At 39.7% G+C, this 16,056-nt stretch overlaps 1 protein-coding gene across 1 annotated transcript in view; it reads left to right on the top strand.

The window, feature by feature from the left end:
- The window catches only part of SPTLC2 (serine palmitoyltransferase long chain base subunit 2), a 74,549-nt gene extending 64,738 nt beyond the window's left edge, over positions 1-9,811 (top strand). Inside the window, exons 10-12 of the mRNA XM_027720136.2 lie at positions 1,641-1,776; positions 3,846-3,975; positions 9,090-9,811. Coding sequence (XP_027575937.2) covers positions 1,641-1,776; positions 3,846-3,975; positions 9,090-9,209 — 386 coding nt within the window. The 3' untranslated portion in view covers positions 9,210-9,811. The remainder of the gene's footprint in view (positions 1-1,640; positions 1,777-3,845; positions 3,976-9,089) is intronic.
- Positions 9,812-16,056: the final 6,245 nt, after the last annotated feature.

The raw sequence follows: 16,056 nt of genomic DNA, 5'->3' as shown, positions 1-16,056 counted from the left end.
CTAATTTGACTGGGTTGTTTGTTTTTTTTTTAACTTCATTTTGTAGTCTGAGGTATTTAAAATAACCAAATAATTGGTCTGAAAACATAAGAGAAAGCTGAGTCTCCAGTAGAGGACCTGATCTTATGTGAACCAATTAAAAATTTAGTTTCATAAGCTCAAGATGCCTTTGTGTTTCACTGAAATCTTACTGCTTTTTGGGGAAGAGGAATTAAGCTTCTGCAGAAACTCTGGAGGGAGAGAAGATTAAGAAATAATGCTCTTAATGGAGAAGAAGAAATGTCTTAAATGGCAGTCAGTGCTGTTAAAATACCAGCTCCTACCCCCTAATGATAGGCCAAGTTTTGCAAACTTAACAGGTTTCATCCTTTTTTCTTATGCCTTTGATGGGATTTTGCCTTTGATTGCCTGGTTGTGGGTGGAATGTCTGATACTCTCGGCAACAAATACTATATGTTCTTAAAATTACATTTGTTCTGGCCTGGAGCAGAGATATTGTGGGTGTTGGATGTTTCTTTGAGACCTGACATTCCTTTTAGTTAATCACCTTATGTTATCTACAACTTTAAAGAAAGATGATTAATATCTAGCAGCTGACTTCACTATGTGGAATAGATCCACACTGCTGTACATTTAAAGGTTTCGTATATGAATCACCCGTCTGGACAAGGCACTATTTGGATAATTGGTTATCCAGAAATATATTCTGTGGATCAGAGACAAGTAATTATAAGTGTTACTTATTATAGTCTCATCAATGGCATAGTGCTTAATCTCTTAAGCACATTAGGGTATTAATTGATCAGAAATGCATTATGATCTGCTTAGGTGAGATCTGCTTAGGTGAGACAAACCTTTTTCTGGGTAAAACAGGAATGTAGTACACTGTGTTAGGCTAGAATTTAATTAAATGATGAACAGGTTGTTCTATGCATATCTGAACAGCTGAAATATTTCAATTATACTATCTAATGTCCTGTGTGCTAATTTTGACAAATGTCAAAAAAATCCATACAGAATTTGTTGAATACATGATAAATCAGCTGCTGCCAGTTATGTGAAGTGAGCTGGATTATCAGAAGTAATTGGTTTAATTTAAACCCAGCTCATTTTAAGTGAAAAGGGTTAGGGAGCAGCCACGTGATCAGTTCAGAAAGGAGATCTAAAGAGGAAAGTAGTAATTTATATTAATACAGACAAGCAGGATAAAATGTGGTGAACAGCCCGAGCTGATTCAATAGGTTTCCATTAATTATTCAAAGTGTAAGCAAACTCTTCTTCAAGATGCAGTTACTAGTGAATTTTGAGAAAATTTTGAATCTTGTTTAAAAGCAGCTAACTGCCTTGTTTTGCCAGGTACCTCTTGATTGAAAACCTGATATAGAAAACTAGGGAATGCTTGGGCTTGATGGTTGTGCCTGTCCTAGTCCATTCAGCGATAGACTTGTCAGAAAATGCATGATCAATCTTGATTCCATGAGGGAGAAGAAACTTCAAATTCCAATTTGCATTTATATTTAATGCTTCCATAAACACAGGTGGCAGATTCATATTTTATACTTTAGCTGGAGGTCTTGTGTTGCAGTTATGCATGTGACTTTTGACAATTGAGTTCAGTCTTACCTTAATTTCTTTTCTAGGGAGAGCACGTGTGCAGCAACTAGCAGAGAACACAAGATATTTCAGGAGACGACTGAAAGAGATGGGCTTTATCATCTATGGAAATGAAGATTCCCCTGTTGTGCCTCTGATGCTGTACATGCCAGCAAAAATTGGGTAGGTTTATCTGTCTTCTTTAAAGCCAGGATGGTACAATATTGTTTTCTAAATATAAGAACAGACTGGTTTGATTTTTGCTTTTATGATCATTACTGAGTCTTATGAAATATGGAAACATCCTATATAAGTGAACTTGAGAAAATCAAGGCTTGTAGCTTGGGGCAGCAAGGAAGCACTTTGAGGAAGCAATTTTGCCACTACGATTCATGTTTTAAAGGTTGGGGGGGGGTGTTGGGGGTGGGTGTGTTGCCATTCTGTTTATATGTAAAGTGTATAAATGTGCTAAAGAGGAGTTGAAACTGAATGGAAATTAACGTTAAAAGTTACTGGAGGAAGTCTTTCAACCGGCTCCTGAATCAGAAGCAGCCAACATTTCCAGAGATGAACTTTGAAAATTAAAAAAAGGAAAAGCAGAGGGGACAAGACATGATTGGACACAAGAACATGTATTTAATGAATCCCAAGTTTTTAAGAGGTCTGGATTTAATCAGTCAGGTATTAGTATTGTAAATACTAGTACAACTGGAGCACATAGCTTTATAAATACTTATGCATTTGTGGGGTACCTTGCATATAACTAAGGCTAAAATTCTGCAAGGAGGATATAATGTATATATTAAAATTTTTTGCAACATAAACATGAACCCGATTTCCAGGACAGCTTGGCTTTGACTGCTGCTTTTCACTGTCTATATAATGCAGTACTCAATCAACACTTTCAAATTTGGAAAGCATAGTTTCATTTTTAGCCTTACTGAACATCTCTAGTGCTTTACTAGCTCAGCTAGGCTTCAGTCTGGCTAAGCACTTTGGTTCTGTGACAGAACAAGCATCATCTAGCACTCTGCACAAAGGCAGATAAAGTCTTTCTCCACCCTTCTCAGTGTAACACAGTTTGAAAGTCCTGTTACCTTTACAGGCCTTGCCGGTCTGCAGTGTGCACCATCCAGCACACAGAGGCATACTGTTTCCACTGCCCAGCTGCTCTGCCAGTCCAGCATTTCTCCCTGGAAATGTTGATGGAAATGTTGATTAGCTGAGCAGTTGGACCACTAACTTGAAATGAGCAAGAACAAAGAGCCCTGACAAGAGTTGGCCCTTAGGATCTGCATCGGGTTTACTTGATCCTTTCTTTGTCCCTTGTAGTCTGTTTTTACAATAGTTTGAGGGTACTAAATGGATACAAAATGAAGTGTATCAGGATGCACCTATTTATAAGGAAAATAGTTGTGGCAGAAAATTTAACAACCTAGTAAAAAATGTTATTTTTATACATCCTTATAAACCTCTTAAGTTCATTGCTACTTCTCACAACAAGGTCAGTTCAAAACAGATTAACCATTTCCTGTGGCCTGTAGAAACACCCACAATTGCACTGCCATTACAGAAAGGATCAATATCTTTGTGCCTCTCATAGCATAACTCACAGCCACTAATTTCTTTAATCTCTTTAAGAATTTATTTTATTGAAGGTAGTTCAATAAAACAGTGTGACAGTTGTATGAGATTTTTGCACCTTTCTTTGAAATATTTGGTATCATATTAGATGATTTCACAGTTTACTGTGGTGATTCAATGGTTCCCATGACAGGCTCTTAAAAAGTGGTACATTCTATGACACATTACTGTTCAAGTTCAATTGGCGATAAAACATCTTGAAACTGCAGAAACATCTGCTTTGGGGCATTGCAGCGTGAGGGATTCCTTATATAGTCAAACGCCTGAGCTAAAATCCCTGTTTCCTATCGGAAAGATTTCCAAGCTTAAGTTACAAATCCATTTAGAAACAGCCTGCTATAAGACCAGTCTCTGCCACATATAATCTTTCAGCTTTGTTGGAACTTAATACAGTGAAACCTTTTGAGAAGGACCACCTCTTGGGAGTGAATTAAAAAAAGGCTTTTGTGAGCAGGCATTCTGCCTCTAAAAGAAAGCACCGGAAGGTCCAAATTGTGTTGTTACAGGCTTGCTTCAGCAAAGGCCTGTATGCATTAACACAGTGAGACCTTCATGCTCTGGCTTTGCTGCCAGTGGAATAATTGCAACAATCTTGTTCTCTCTGGCAGTGCGTTTGGACGTGAGATGCTGAAGCGGAACATCGGTGTTGTGGTTGTGGGCTTCCCGGCCACTCCCATCATCGAGTCCAGAGCCAGATTCTGTTTGTCTGCAGCTCATACCAAAGAGATGCTTGATACAGTAAGTGTCTCGTCTTCCTTTTGCTCATGCCTGCTATAAACAGATACAACAACTGTCTGTTTTTTGTGCACTGGTTCAGTGTTTGGTACACAAACTAATTGAACCTAATCTTCGAAGTCTTTTGTAGTAGACCTGGCCATGACTCCATCTCTCTTTCCTTGCTTCAACAGTGCAGAATGGCTGCCTACAGTAAATCTCAGGACTTTTCCTTTTCTGTTTTAGATTATGTGAAGGTGACAGTCTCATTCCTGTGAGACAATGCTTTTTCCCCTCTTAAGAGGCTCTACTTTGCACTGAACCTTTTAGAAGGAAAAAATTCTGCTTTTACTGACCCTAGATGCTAATGGTAAGAAGAAAAAAAAAAACCTGAAAACCTCCAAAACATTTATATTCTTCTCGGAAGGAAGCACGTGATTACTAGTGAAAATTTTTATTCCAAAGATTACTCCAGTTCTTCTTTACAGCTTCTGAGCACTTTTATCTTAAATAATCTTGTCCTAATGAGTCTGTGCCACGTGCAATGCCTTACTGACTCCTGCCTGCACTAAGCATGTTCCAGAGGGAACAGAGGTCCTCTCTGAGGAGGCCTGCATCACAGTTAGGAGATGCTGCCTTAAAAAGTTAGGATAGCAGTTATTCTCTGACTAACAGAGTTGAAAAAGGATTATATGAATAAGCCTGACTATTCTTAGTATGTTTTGAAGTGGTAGCTACATTCACTCTTAAGTCTTCTGAATAATCTTCTTTGATGGACATGGCATGTATTAGGCACTGTCAAAGTTTTGCATTGTGTTTTTTTCCCCACTTTGAGGGTCTGTGACTCAGAACCTAAACTAGGTTGAGTCATGAACTTGGACTTCACGAGAGTAGACTCTGTCCTGTTCAGAGACCTACTTGAAAGAATCCCATAGGACACAACCTTAAAGAGAGGAGGTGTCCAGGACAGCTAATTGATTTTTTCCTCCTCCCTTCTCCCCTGAAGAATGATCCATCCTGACTTCCAGGAGAGTGAATGTGGGAAGCCTGCATGGATCAACAACCAACAAAAACATGTTATGGAAGCATATAAAAAGGAGATGCAAGCAGGAACAGGAGGAATAGAGACATAGTTCTGAGCATGCAGGGATTGGGGTCAGGAAAGCCTAAGCCCACTTGGAACTCAATCTGTCGAAGGACATGAAATGCAGCAGGCAGGGCTTTTATGGGTATGTTAGTAGCAAAAGGAAGAGTAGAGAAAATATGGGGGGCTGCTGCTGAATGGCAAAGGGAATCAGGTGACAAATGACATGCAAGAGATGAGGGTACTCGGTGCCTTTGTTGTCACAGTCTACTCGTGAGGCTTGACTCAGGAATCCTGGGACCATAAGATCAGTGGAAAAGTATGGAGCAGTGAAGACTTACCTTTAGTGTGAAGGAGGCTCCAATAAGGGAATATTTAAACAAACTGAACATGCACAGATCCATGGGAACTGATGGGGTGGACCCACAAGTGTTTAGGGAGCTGACTGCAAGGCCACTCTTGATTATCATCTTCGGCGGGAGGTCATGGTGACTGAGGGAGGTTCTGGAGGTTTGGAAGACAGCAAATGTCACTACTCTCTTCAAGAAGGGCAAAAAGTGTGATCTGAGGAACTGCAGGTTGAGAAACCTCACCTTAATCTTGAGAAAATTGTGGAGAAAAAAATCCTTGAAAGTATTTTTGAACATTTTGTGGACCAGAGGGGGATTGGGAGTAGTCATCATAGAGTTAGAGAGGGGAAATCATGCCCAAATATGATCAGGTAGATAACACTTCAATATATAAACAGCAAATGGGACATATAAACAGATATTTACTAATGTCTTGTCAAAAAAAAAATAGATTCAACCTTTTCACACTTCGCTGCTGCTGAACTTCCAAATCAACAGCTTAAAATGGCATGCTTTTTGTATTTCATTTTTGTTATGAAAATTAGTAAGGCAGTGAGTGGTGCGTGTGCAATTTGGTAATATATGTTTAGTGTTGTTGAATAGTATTAAACAACCTGCCATGTATCTTTAGTGCTGTACTTGCTGCTTCTCAGTTGTTTCTGCCTTGTAAGACCTGAGAGATTCTCTAATGTGACACTCCAGCAACAGACTGCTTAAGGAGTTCCTTCCCAGCTACTTGTCCTGCTGCTCTTCCCTTAATTATCCAAATTCAGTTGTTTCTGTTCCAAATAAAAATTTTGAACCAGTATGTTTGGAGAAGGCCCTCTCCTTCTCTTCCTTTCAGTTTGTATAAAATGAATAGTATCAGAGATTTGGCTCAGAGAACGATAATAGAACTGAGTGCATTGACACAAATGAGGGAGCAGTAACTTCTGGACAGGTGGACATGGAGTGGGGATGAATGGGTAGGATGTGGGAGGAAGGAAAAGAAAGAAAACTGAAGTCTCTGAAATCATATTGCTGCAAACTGAGCTGAAACTGAAACTGTACAAACTTGATACGCTGGCACTACCTGGGCAGTTGGGCAGTCATGCAATCATGCAGTCTTGGTTAGGTTCTTGTCTTCTCCTTTAGTGACTAGCTTGAGCCTTTACTTTAACAAGCTGCTTTTGCAGGGTCTGTATAAGTACTACACATGCTCTCTTCCAAAACCTATCTGTAACTTTTATTACTCTGCTTAAAAAACCTTTTCTCCTGTCAATTCACTTACAAGTCTGTCTGCATTTTCCAGAAAATATTTCAAGTTTCGTGCTTTTAACATAAGATTCATTCCTAGAGTACCTCTGTAAGTGTTAAATCCTCTAAACTGATGAAATGCTTGTTCAATATGTTAGGGTTTGTCTACCCAAAAAATTAATCCAGAGGAAAATGAGGTGTGAATTTTGAAGTGAATGAAAAAATCCTGATTCAGCTCAGTATGTGCAGGCTTTGTTCCAAGTTAGTGTAACCCACTTTAAGGTTCAAAATAGCTGCATGCTTTGAACCCAGAACATTGGCAAGAGGAGTTAATAAGGAGCAAGTCTTCATGTCAGTGAATTTGTGTTGTGTTTTCTTGTGATGCAGTGAAAAACGATTGATTTCAGGCAGCTAATCATTTAGGCAGCTCTCAGATCTAATCCCTCTGCTGAACTGTGGCAACAATATCCAAGAGGAGAAAGAACTAAAGTGAATGGATTTGGGGAGAGCTGACAGAGAGCTTCAACTCAGCAGAGAGGACAACTTGACAGCCCATCTGTGTATGTGTGGGTGCTAATTAGGGCTCTTACGGCATTTTTTCTAAACAAAATTTATCTGAGTTTGAAGCATAGGGAAGAGAAGCTTGTCTTGCAAATGCTGATATTTGTGATACTTCCTTGTTCTTATTAATTAAACCCATATGATGGGAAACAGTTCTTAGTTACAATTTTAAGTGTTTTATGTAAATAAAACTTCCTTGCCTGAAAATATTTGGCCTAGGATCAGAGTGAAGTCCCTCATAACCTGTATCCCTGTGGGCTGGTGCTTTCTTTTAAATGATGAAAAATATATTACACTCTCCTAAAGTCAGAGTACACCAATGCCATTTCCTTTGTAGTCTTTGCTGGTCACATGGCCCTTTTTGTTTTAAATTAATAAAATCCTAAATCTGCATTCAAGAATAACAGTTAACATAGTCTTTCAACAGAAATTCAGCTTTAAATTGCTTCCATATGGGATATTTACTTAAAACTCTGGCAGACTGTGCCCACACTTCTGTTTTGTTTTGTTTTGTTTTTACCGAAGTCCAACTTCTGGGTTTGTCGTTCCCCCAGATTTTAGAGTGGAGAGGTTTTTGCTGCCAGATATAACAAGCATGAGGGGCCATTGTTTAAAGAAACAAAAACTTGAACTATCCATCCAAAAAGAAAAAAAGCATGTAGGGATATTAACCCCCATCTGCCAACTGTCCTCAAGAGACAAGCATTTGACCCAGAACATGTTAAAACTGGAGCATTAATGTTGAATTAGTGACATTCTGAAGGAATGCTGAATGTACCTATCTTAATAAATTTACAATTCAAGGAAGTGAAGGATGCCAGCCTTTGAATTAAAAAGCACATTGGGCTTGAACGTAATCTTCTGATCTCATTTCTTTGTTACTTGCCTATATAAAATAATTAGCATGACATACTGTTGCAGATTTGTCTGCAGCAACTCATTTATTTTGTACCTTGCTCCAGGAGTGTTCTGTAGAGAAATGAAGTTTATGGTTTGACTTTTAAGAGACCCTGTTGTGAACCAGTGTCTTATCAAAGAGATTGCAACATAATGGAACCATGATTAGCTGAGCCAGGACTTTCCTCATTTCTGACGCTGGCAGATGTTTGATCTCTGGTAAACTTCATAACATTTGAATTCAGGTCAAAACGGCAAAAGTTTGTGCTAATTCACTAGCAGTGTTCTGGGCCATCAGTAGCCTAAGTGTGACCTTTGTGGGAACCTCTGTCAGTGGGACTTGCTTTCTAGGGAGAAAATGCTTGGGGCCCTACCCAGAATGACTGGTTTCTTCATTCCTTGGATTGCATGGCCAAATCTCCAAAGTCATGTTGTTTACAGTACAGAGCTTGCATCACTAGTTGTATATGGACAATGCAAATTAACCAAATGTAGATGTAACAAATGCATCTATAGAACTTGTTAGCTTGCTATTGCAATTTGCCTTTTGCTTATCTTGCAATTTAAAAAATACAGTAGATCAGAGGTGGTATGCTAACACATATGTTGTTTTCATACTGAATGATGAATGAGTTAAACCTTCATGTACATTTTTTTCTGCTTCAGCTTCATTACCTCCAGGAAGGAAGGAATATTATTCTCATTTATTCTGTTTATGAATAGTCATGGGGTTTGCTGGATATTATGATCCTTCTTTGGAAGGGGAGTAGTCAGGTGGATGCATAGGCAGTCTCAGTTAAGTGACCAGTGCTGTTGACTTTGTCTCAAAACTCCTGAATGCTAAAATCAAAAAGAAATCCTATGCACTTCTGAGGTTACCGGTTTCTAGCATAGTAAAATCTGAAGTGAAATGGCTGTCAGAGTAGTCTGCAGGCATGCAAACAGAAAGATGTGTTGATAATGTACTTGTATCTGTCTCCTCTGCTGATCTACTGTGGTCTCCTTGTCAGGCTTTAAAAGAAATCAATGAAGTTGGGGACCTTTTGCAACTGAAATATTCCCGTCGCCGTTTGGTACCTCTCTTGGACCGGCCGTTTGACGAGACAACATATGAAGAAACAGAAGACTGAAGCCCTTCCATGTGCCTCAGGGGGAGGGACACAGCCCATGGGACACTCCGTGGCACACAGGCCACAGCATCCGTGAACAACACACTTATGACTGCTTAGCATAAGAGACATTTCCTCACAATACTGAAGTGGCCACATCAGCTCTAAATGGCATTTTGTAAATAGGGAGAGGATTTAAAAAAAAAGCTTTGATTCCTATGTCTTCAGGGTCTGGCCCTAGAGGTGCTTGGCTTTATTTTTTCTTGTTGCTTTTTTTTATTTATTTGTCTCAATGAATTCACAGCAACTCAAGTTGGCTGTGGCTGATCAGTTCAGACTTTGTATGCACCATTAGCCTCCCAAATGCTGGCTGAGATGTTGTAAGCATGTGTGATGCTGGCATGGCAGCATTTCCAGTGTCACTGCTAGGTGTCTGATCTTCCCAGTAAGGAATGAGCTGACCTGTCTGTTCTTGGAGACTTCCTAGAGAAACTGTTGATTGCTAACTTCGACATATTTAACAAGATGCATAATCAACCAAAGTTGTTTTTTTTCATTTGCAGTTACTTCTGTTTAAAACTTGAATTTAGCCTTTTGAAAATAAATGTGTTGCTGACATGTCACTGACAAGACCATTGTTCCCAAACATTATTTAGTCTTTTAAGCCACAGGCAGAAGGACTTCTGGAACTCTAGGCTCTTTTTCTTCCCAGTATGGATACCAGATTGTCTCCTGGTTTGGACACTAATTGTCCCCTTGATATAGGGTAAGTGATGGAGAGAAGTTTTGTTTGGGTTGTTTGGGGGTTTTTAATGGGTTGTGTTTTGTCTTCTGACATACTTCTCTTTAAAAAAAAGGAAAAATGTGGATTTAGCATGTGTTGCTTTCTTATCTTAATTTCTCTTGCTTTATAATTCTTTTAAAATTGTGAACAAGTCACTGCTAAGTTCTAGAAGGGTGTTCCTGGGTTTAATTAAACCAGAGCAATCCTCAAGCTTCTTCTTAAGACTGAAACCCCTTAATGAGCAGGTCTATACAACGGGTGACTTAGGAGAACCACTTATTTCATGCAGATCTGTGAAACTGTGATCTGTTTCTTGTCATATACGAGGTGTTCTTCACTGGCCTTGTTGCTCATATGGACAGCTTGAATCTAGTAATTCCATTCAGCCAGACAGCAAAGTCTCTGTTGGCAGCTGCATGTCTGTGTAGGCCTTCCCTGAAGAATGTCCTTGTAATTGCATTTAGTTGGACATCTTTATTCTTTTGTGTTTCTGTTACTGATCAACACTGATTAAATCAGTGTTCACTGAGCCAGTTGCTGTTTGGAATTTTTATTTGCAAGTTTCATACTATCCCTGTGTTTAAAATAGACACCTTTGCTCTAACACATCTTAGAGGAGGTCTGCTACTTAGTTTTTGCATCTTGAATTCTTTCAGTGAACAGAATGGATCAACAAAGACGTACCAAAAATTTTGAACAGGAGTCAGTTGCAGTATAGCTTGTTTCTCTATTTTATACATAGTCTGTAGGATTCCTGCAAAGATAGTAAAACATTAACATTGTGTCACTTGAATTGGGCCAGCTCTTCAGTCTGGGTTAGCAAGATGCTTTTTGCAGGTGACTGGGATTTTTTGAAACAGATTCTTCATCATAATGCTAAAGCAGAGTGCAGCTCTAAGCTCTTTGCATGGTGCTGCAAAAAAAAAATTAGTTTTTTTAAAGTTCTTTTATGTTCACTCTGCAACTAACAGGAAAGGAGTGCTTTGACCACAAGAACCAAGCAGTTCTGCAAATACATCTGGTGATTTAAAGAAGAATTGGCTTCTATTTTATAGAATATCTATCTTCATGCATTTATAGATCTTGTTGCGTTTGAATGTAGTGGAACTTCAAAACACTGATTCATTTTTTTACCACTGAATTTCAGAAATTTAATTATATGAGAAAAACTGAAATTGACAGTTTGAAAATAGGTCCAGATAACTATTTCTGTCTTAGTCCATTAATGTTGATTTGCTCTTCTTCTGGAGCCAAGTGTGTGCACAAGTACGAGAAGTCTTTATGTGCAGCTTTGATAGCTATGAAGTAGTCTCATTTGTTCAGCCACAGAGTGGATAAGCTGCATTTAGCTGAGCTTATTTTCTCACCTGTGTTCTGCCCAGGACTAGCGCTAACATTCCAGCAGATGACCTGCTTTCTGACTTCAAGAAGCTTTACCTCAAAGAATTATTGCTTTTTTTTTTTTTTCTCTTTTGGATTGTAGTAGGGAACAAGATGAGGTTAGCTCAGGAAGACCTGACTTCAGCCCTGATCCTATTAACTTGATCATGGAATGGTTTAAGAGCAGACAAAACTGACCACCTTGAAGCTTGGGTCAGTAGGTAGCTGTTTTGAGCATTCACAAATGTACAGTGTGTTTGCTGTGTAGTCAAGTCAATTTGAAAACTGTGATATATTAAGTTAGAAGTGAGTTATCATAGATTCTACAAGTCTCGAGTCCTAATCTTGTCTCTGGGATTCACTTTTAGAACAGCTTGTCTTTAGAAGGGAGAAAAGCAGCTGGACAAATCTTCTTAATATAGGCAACTCCTGTGTAATACTGCTGAAATTGTCAGTGTTAAAAAATTACTGGTGTCCATTTGGATTCCAGCTGTACTTGTTGAGGAAATTGTGTTCAAGCTTCTGCCTTTTAGTATCTTTCTGCTGTGTCACACTGTCTGCATATGACTTTGAATTCTGCATTGCAAAGACATTTCAGAAATCATTCAGGCAGTTAGCATTTGCAAACTGCTTGGTTACATTTCATCCTTGCCGTATCCTTTTTGGGAAGCAACTTTCCCCTGGAGGCCTTTTATTCAAGAGAACCTGTTTTGCCAAAATTTGGTACCTGTTGAAACTGCTTCTGAAAAAGTAAGAAGTTACAAGTCCAAGATTTTGCACTTTTAAGTCAGTAATTCACTGAGCATGAAAGCCAGGAAAAGCTTTTTGCATCTACTAAACAAACTCCTCTTCCACAATGGAAGGAGCAGTACTGGTTTGTGCTAGGCAAACCTACAGCATGTGTGCTGTCACTGTATGCGTAAGATGGATTGCTGCTTTGATACTTATGTACTGACCAGAAATCTGTCTCCTTTTTCTCCTGGCAGTAGAAGTGAATGAAAGAACCAGTCTTGAGAGATCACAAAGGACAAAAAGCTGCTTAAGAAATAAGACTTCAGTCTTTGCCAACTTTTCAGAGACATTCTAGTTGAAAATGAGTCCTGGTATTTCTTAAGAGATGCAAAATTCAAAAGAAAATGAAGGCTGCTTTTGAACAAAGGATTTTGCCCTGTACTGTATGTTGGCTAAACTTATACATAAACATACAATAGTTACTTTCCCAGTACCTCTCTGAAGAACTTAGCAAGCAAGTTTTTGCCTCTGGTGAGCAGAGTGAAGAGTTTAGAACCATAACTGTTTTCAAGGCTAATGGCCATACTTTTTCACTCGTGAGAAAACTGAGAAGTTCCTATTACTGAGCATCAGCAAAGAGTGAGAGATGTGCTTCTTGTTAGAAACTGGCCTTCCCAAGTAGACCTTTGTCTGAAGGAACTTGATTCATAATTTTTCTGTAGTTCTTCAGCAAAGAAGAAACCAAGTTTTTTTGTGTCAAAATAATCAGGGCTTTCTTTTTTGTTTTTTTATGTGACACAAACTTTTGTATAGTGTGTGTATGTACGTGGTATATTTAACTCTGTAGTTTCTATATATTTTCCTTTCTAAGTAGCATCCTTAATGAGCTGTTCTGGTTCTTGAGTTACTGGTGTGACACGCTTATGCTTTAGGCAGACTCAGGAGTGAGTTGACCAAACATCTTACTATGATGAAGTCATTCAGTGAGGGGATTGCATCATCCATCCTCCTCTTGCTGTTTCCTCTAAGAGTGCAGAAGTGGTACCCACTGTCAGAGCTGCACCTTCACACAAAGCAGGCAAGGGAAGTGTGCCCATAAAATCAGTGACTGTCTGCTGTGTGGCATTACTTACTCTCAGCTGTACATCAAGGATCTTTCATGTGCACTGGAACAAGTATGCCTAAAACAGGAATACAGCTTTCAGTGCCTAAAGGGACACTCCTCTAAAACTCTCCATGCCAAGTAAATCCTCTCCTTCTATACGAATTTTAATTTCTTTACATCTGGAAAGCATTTGGCTTACAGCTGTTTGCTTGTTCAGAAGCCATGTTATCCATTCAGGGAGATCGTAGGAGAGGCTGGAGGAAAGCATGAGCATGACTCTTCATCTGAGAGAACACCTTGCTCCATTGGATCTGGAGCACTATGCATGAGCCCCCTTGCTGCATTACAGAGAAGGAAACTTGTGGAGATGTATCCCAATATACTGTGCTCAGTCAGAATTTATACAGTTTAAATATATTATTTTTACAGTTTATATGCAGCCTATGAAAGTGTCAGGCATGGTCTGTGTGGGTGGCACCTTCTGCATGGAGATCTGAGATACCTGCAGTCTGGTCTGTTTTAGCACTAGAGAAGTACTGAGCTGTTTGGGAATGCTTAGTGTGATCTTTCAGCAGGTGCATAGCTGGCTTTGGTGCTGGACCTGGCACCCAAGTGGCAGTGGACCACTGTTTGGGAAAAGCACCAGTCATTTGACCCATGTAACTTGAATATGATTTTAAAAGAAAGGAAAAGAAAAAAAAAACAACTCATATGCCATTGTGATGGCTTTGTATTCCTGTAAACATCCCCAGCCTTGCAGTTGTTCACCTGTTCAAGGATTTGGACTTCAAGCTAGAGCACAAACATTAAGTGTTTGTGTGAACTATTTTGCTTTATCTTTCACTAAAAAGAGAAGCATTTGGTGCAGACATTGGAGCTGTTGTGTTTATATCCCCAAAAGGGGCCGGGTGAAAGAGATGACAACTGTGGTGTGTGTTGAAGGCCTTAAGCTGTGACTCTTGGTATGAAGAATTGAAATTAAAACTGACCTTGAAGAATGCAGTGAATTTTAACCCACGGAAGAATACTCTGTGCTCTTAGTTAAAGCAGTATGTACTGCTGTTTTCTTGGGAGGGAGAGGTTTAGAACTCAATTTGTGTGTGACCCTGGCTAGCAGCTGTTTAAGAAATGTCTGTATGTGGGAGCCAAAAGTAGTGCAGTTCTCTGCACTAGTGTTCCTATGTAGCTTATATAGTTCTTGTGTAGTTCCACTGGTAACTTGTTCCTGGGCTGCTGAAAGCGGGAGACTTATTGAGAGGGTCAGGGACTTCAGAAGCATTGGCAGCTAGCAAATTCATTTCTTCAACAGTAGGTAAACAGGTCTCACATGAATATGCCAAGGGTTGGTGCTGTTCCAAAAATACCCATGGCGAGGTGAAACATGCACCAAACCATCTGACCACTGTAAAACATTTCAATTTTTTTGCCAAAACTCATCCTGTTCAGACAGTATTTCTGATACCCCTTAATGGTATATTAAGCTTAATGCATCTCCAGCCTCCCAATGTTAATTTCAGACCCATTTGAGAGAGGACAGAGGAATGCTGGAGCCTGAGGCTTTAGGTTAGCAGCCCCAAAGCCAATGGTGGCCCACATTTCCACAAGCCCTGGGCAGCATTACCAAGTCACAGCACTTCATCTTAAATTGCACTGTATTCTTATGCCTCTGTGTTGCTATAATGTACATATATATTGGATTTTTTTGTAGATAAGACATTTTAGATAAAATTTTTAAATGGGCTCCCCCCAAAATATTTTATGCCAGATGTCTAATTTTTTTTACACTCGTGATTAACATGAATTTGGATGCTCTTTGGGCAGGGAAAAATATAAATGGATGGTACATTGGCTTTAAAAAGGTAACAATGCATGTTTAAAAAAAACACTGGAGAAAAAAACTGCTTGGGAAAAAAATTCATTCAAATATATTCTATGTTCTGCATAATAAAGACTTTAAAAAAATGCTATATTGTGGGTTTGGCTTTTTTTTCTTAATGCTAATGAGGCTTTTCCCTATTAGGGAGACCAAACCCTTTTTCTCTTCTTTCCCAATCCCTCTCCCACCTACCCCCAAAAAAACCCTCAAAAAACCCTAACACCCAAGTTTCGTACTGAAATGACTGTGTAAAACCGTAGCCTGTTTGTTTGCTCACATCAGTGTTCCCCTCTAGTCACGTACTCCAGAACCAGGAAACCTTGCGTGTGAGATGGATGCTCAGCTGTTTTCTGGCAGTCTCAGGTCCCTTGTACAGCAACAGCCTTGACATGCAATCTAGAAAAGCTGCTTCTGTTGCGGAGAGACACCTGCAGTGGCAGCTACTCTTCCTGAGGTACAGCACTCCCGCGAGGGAGTGCCCATCAGAGCTCAGCGCTCGCCACGGGAAGCTGGCTGTGCTGGAAAGCCAGGCTGCTACCCTTGGGTGCTGTTACAGTGTCAGGCTGGTCTCAGCTGTCATGCTGCTAATGAGATGTTTGAAAGGGCTTCTTGATCCATCTCGCAAGGGATTCTTGACCTCACATCTGTCTTGCAGTCTGTGTCTTGTTTTAAACATTTCCTTCCATTCATCTCAGCCTTAAGTCTGCATAAACCAGATATCAGTATTTGAAAAGGAGGTGCAAGTCCTGGTTTTAACTGTGGCTACACAAATGGGCCCAGGTGATTTGCAGCTCTGTGCTAAGGCTGCTGTAGAAATGTTTTTTTCTGTTCAAGGTGTCCCTTTCTGGGACACTGCCAGCACTGGCACTTTTCCTCAGCAGGCTGCAAAACCTCCTTTCAGTGTCTTTCCCTAATAAGTTTTTCATAGTCCTTTCCCTAGTAATTTCCTTCACAGGCTCATGAACGCCTGTGGAGATCCTGGAATAGATAC

This window comes from Pipra filicauda, unplaced genomic scaffold (genome assembly GCF_003945595.2).
Source record: "Pipra filicauda isolate LSUMZ 115617 unplaced genomic scaffold, ASM394559v2 scaffold75_size2874737_pilon, whole genome shotgun sequence".
Classification (NCBI taxonomy): Eukaryota; Metazoa; Chordata; class Aves; order Passeriformes; family Pipridae; genus Pipra; species Pipra filicauda.
Note: the sequence above shows the minus strand (reverse complement) of the source record. Positions and strands in the feature narration are given on the sequence as shown.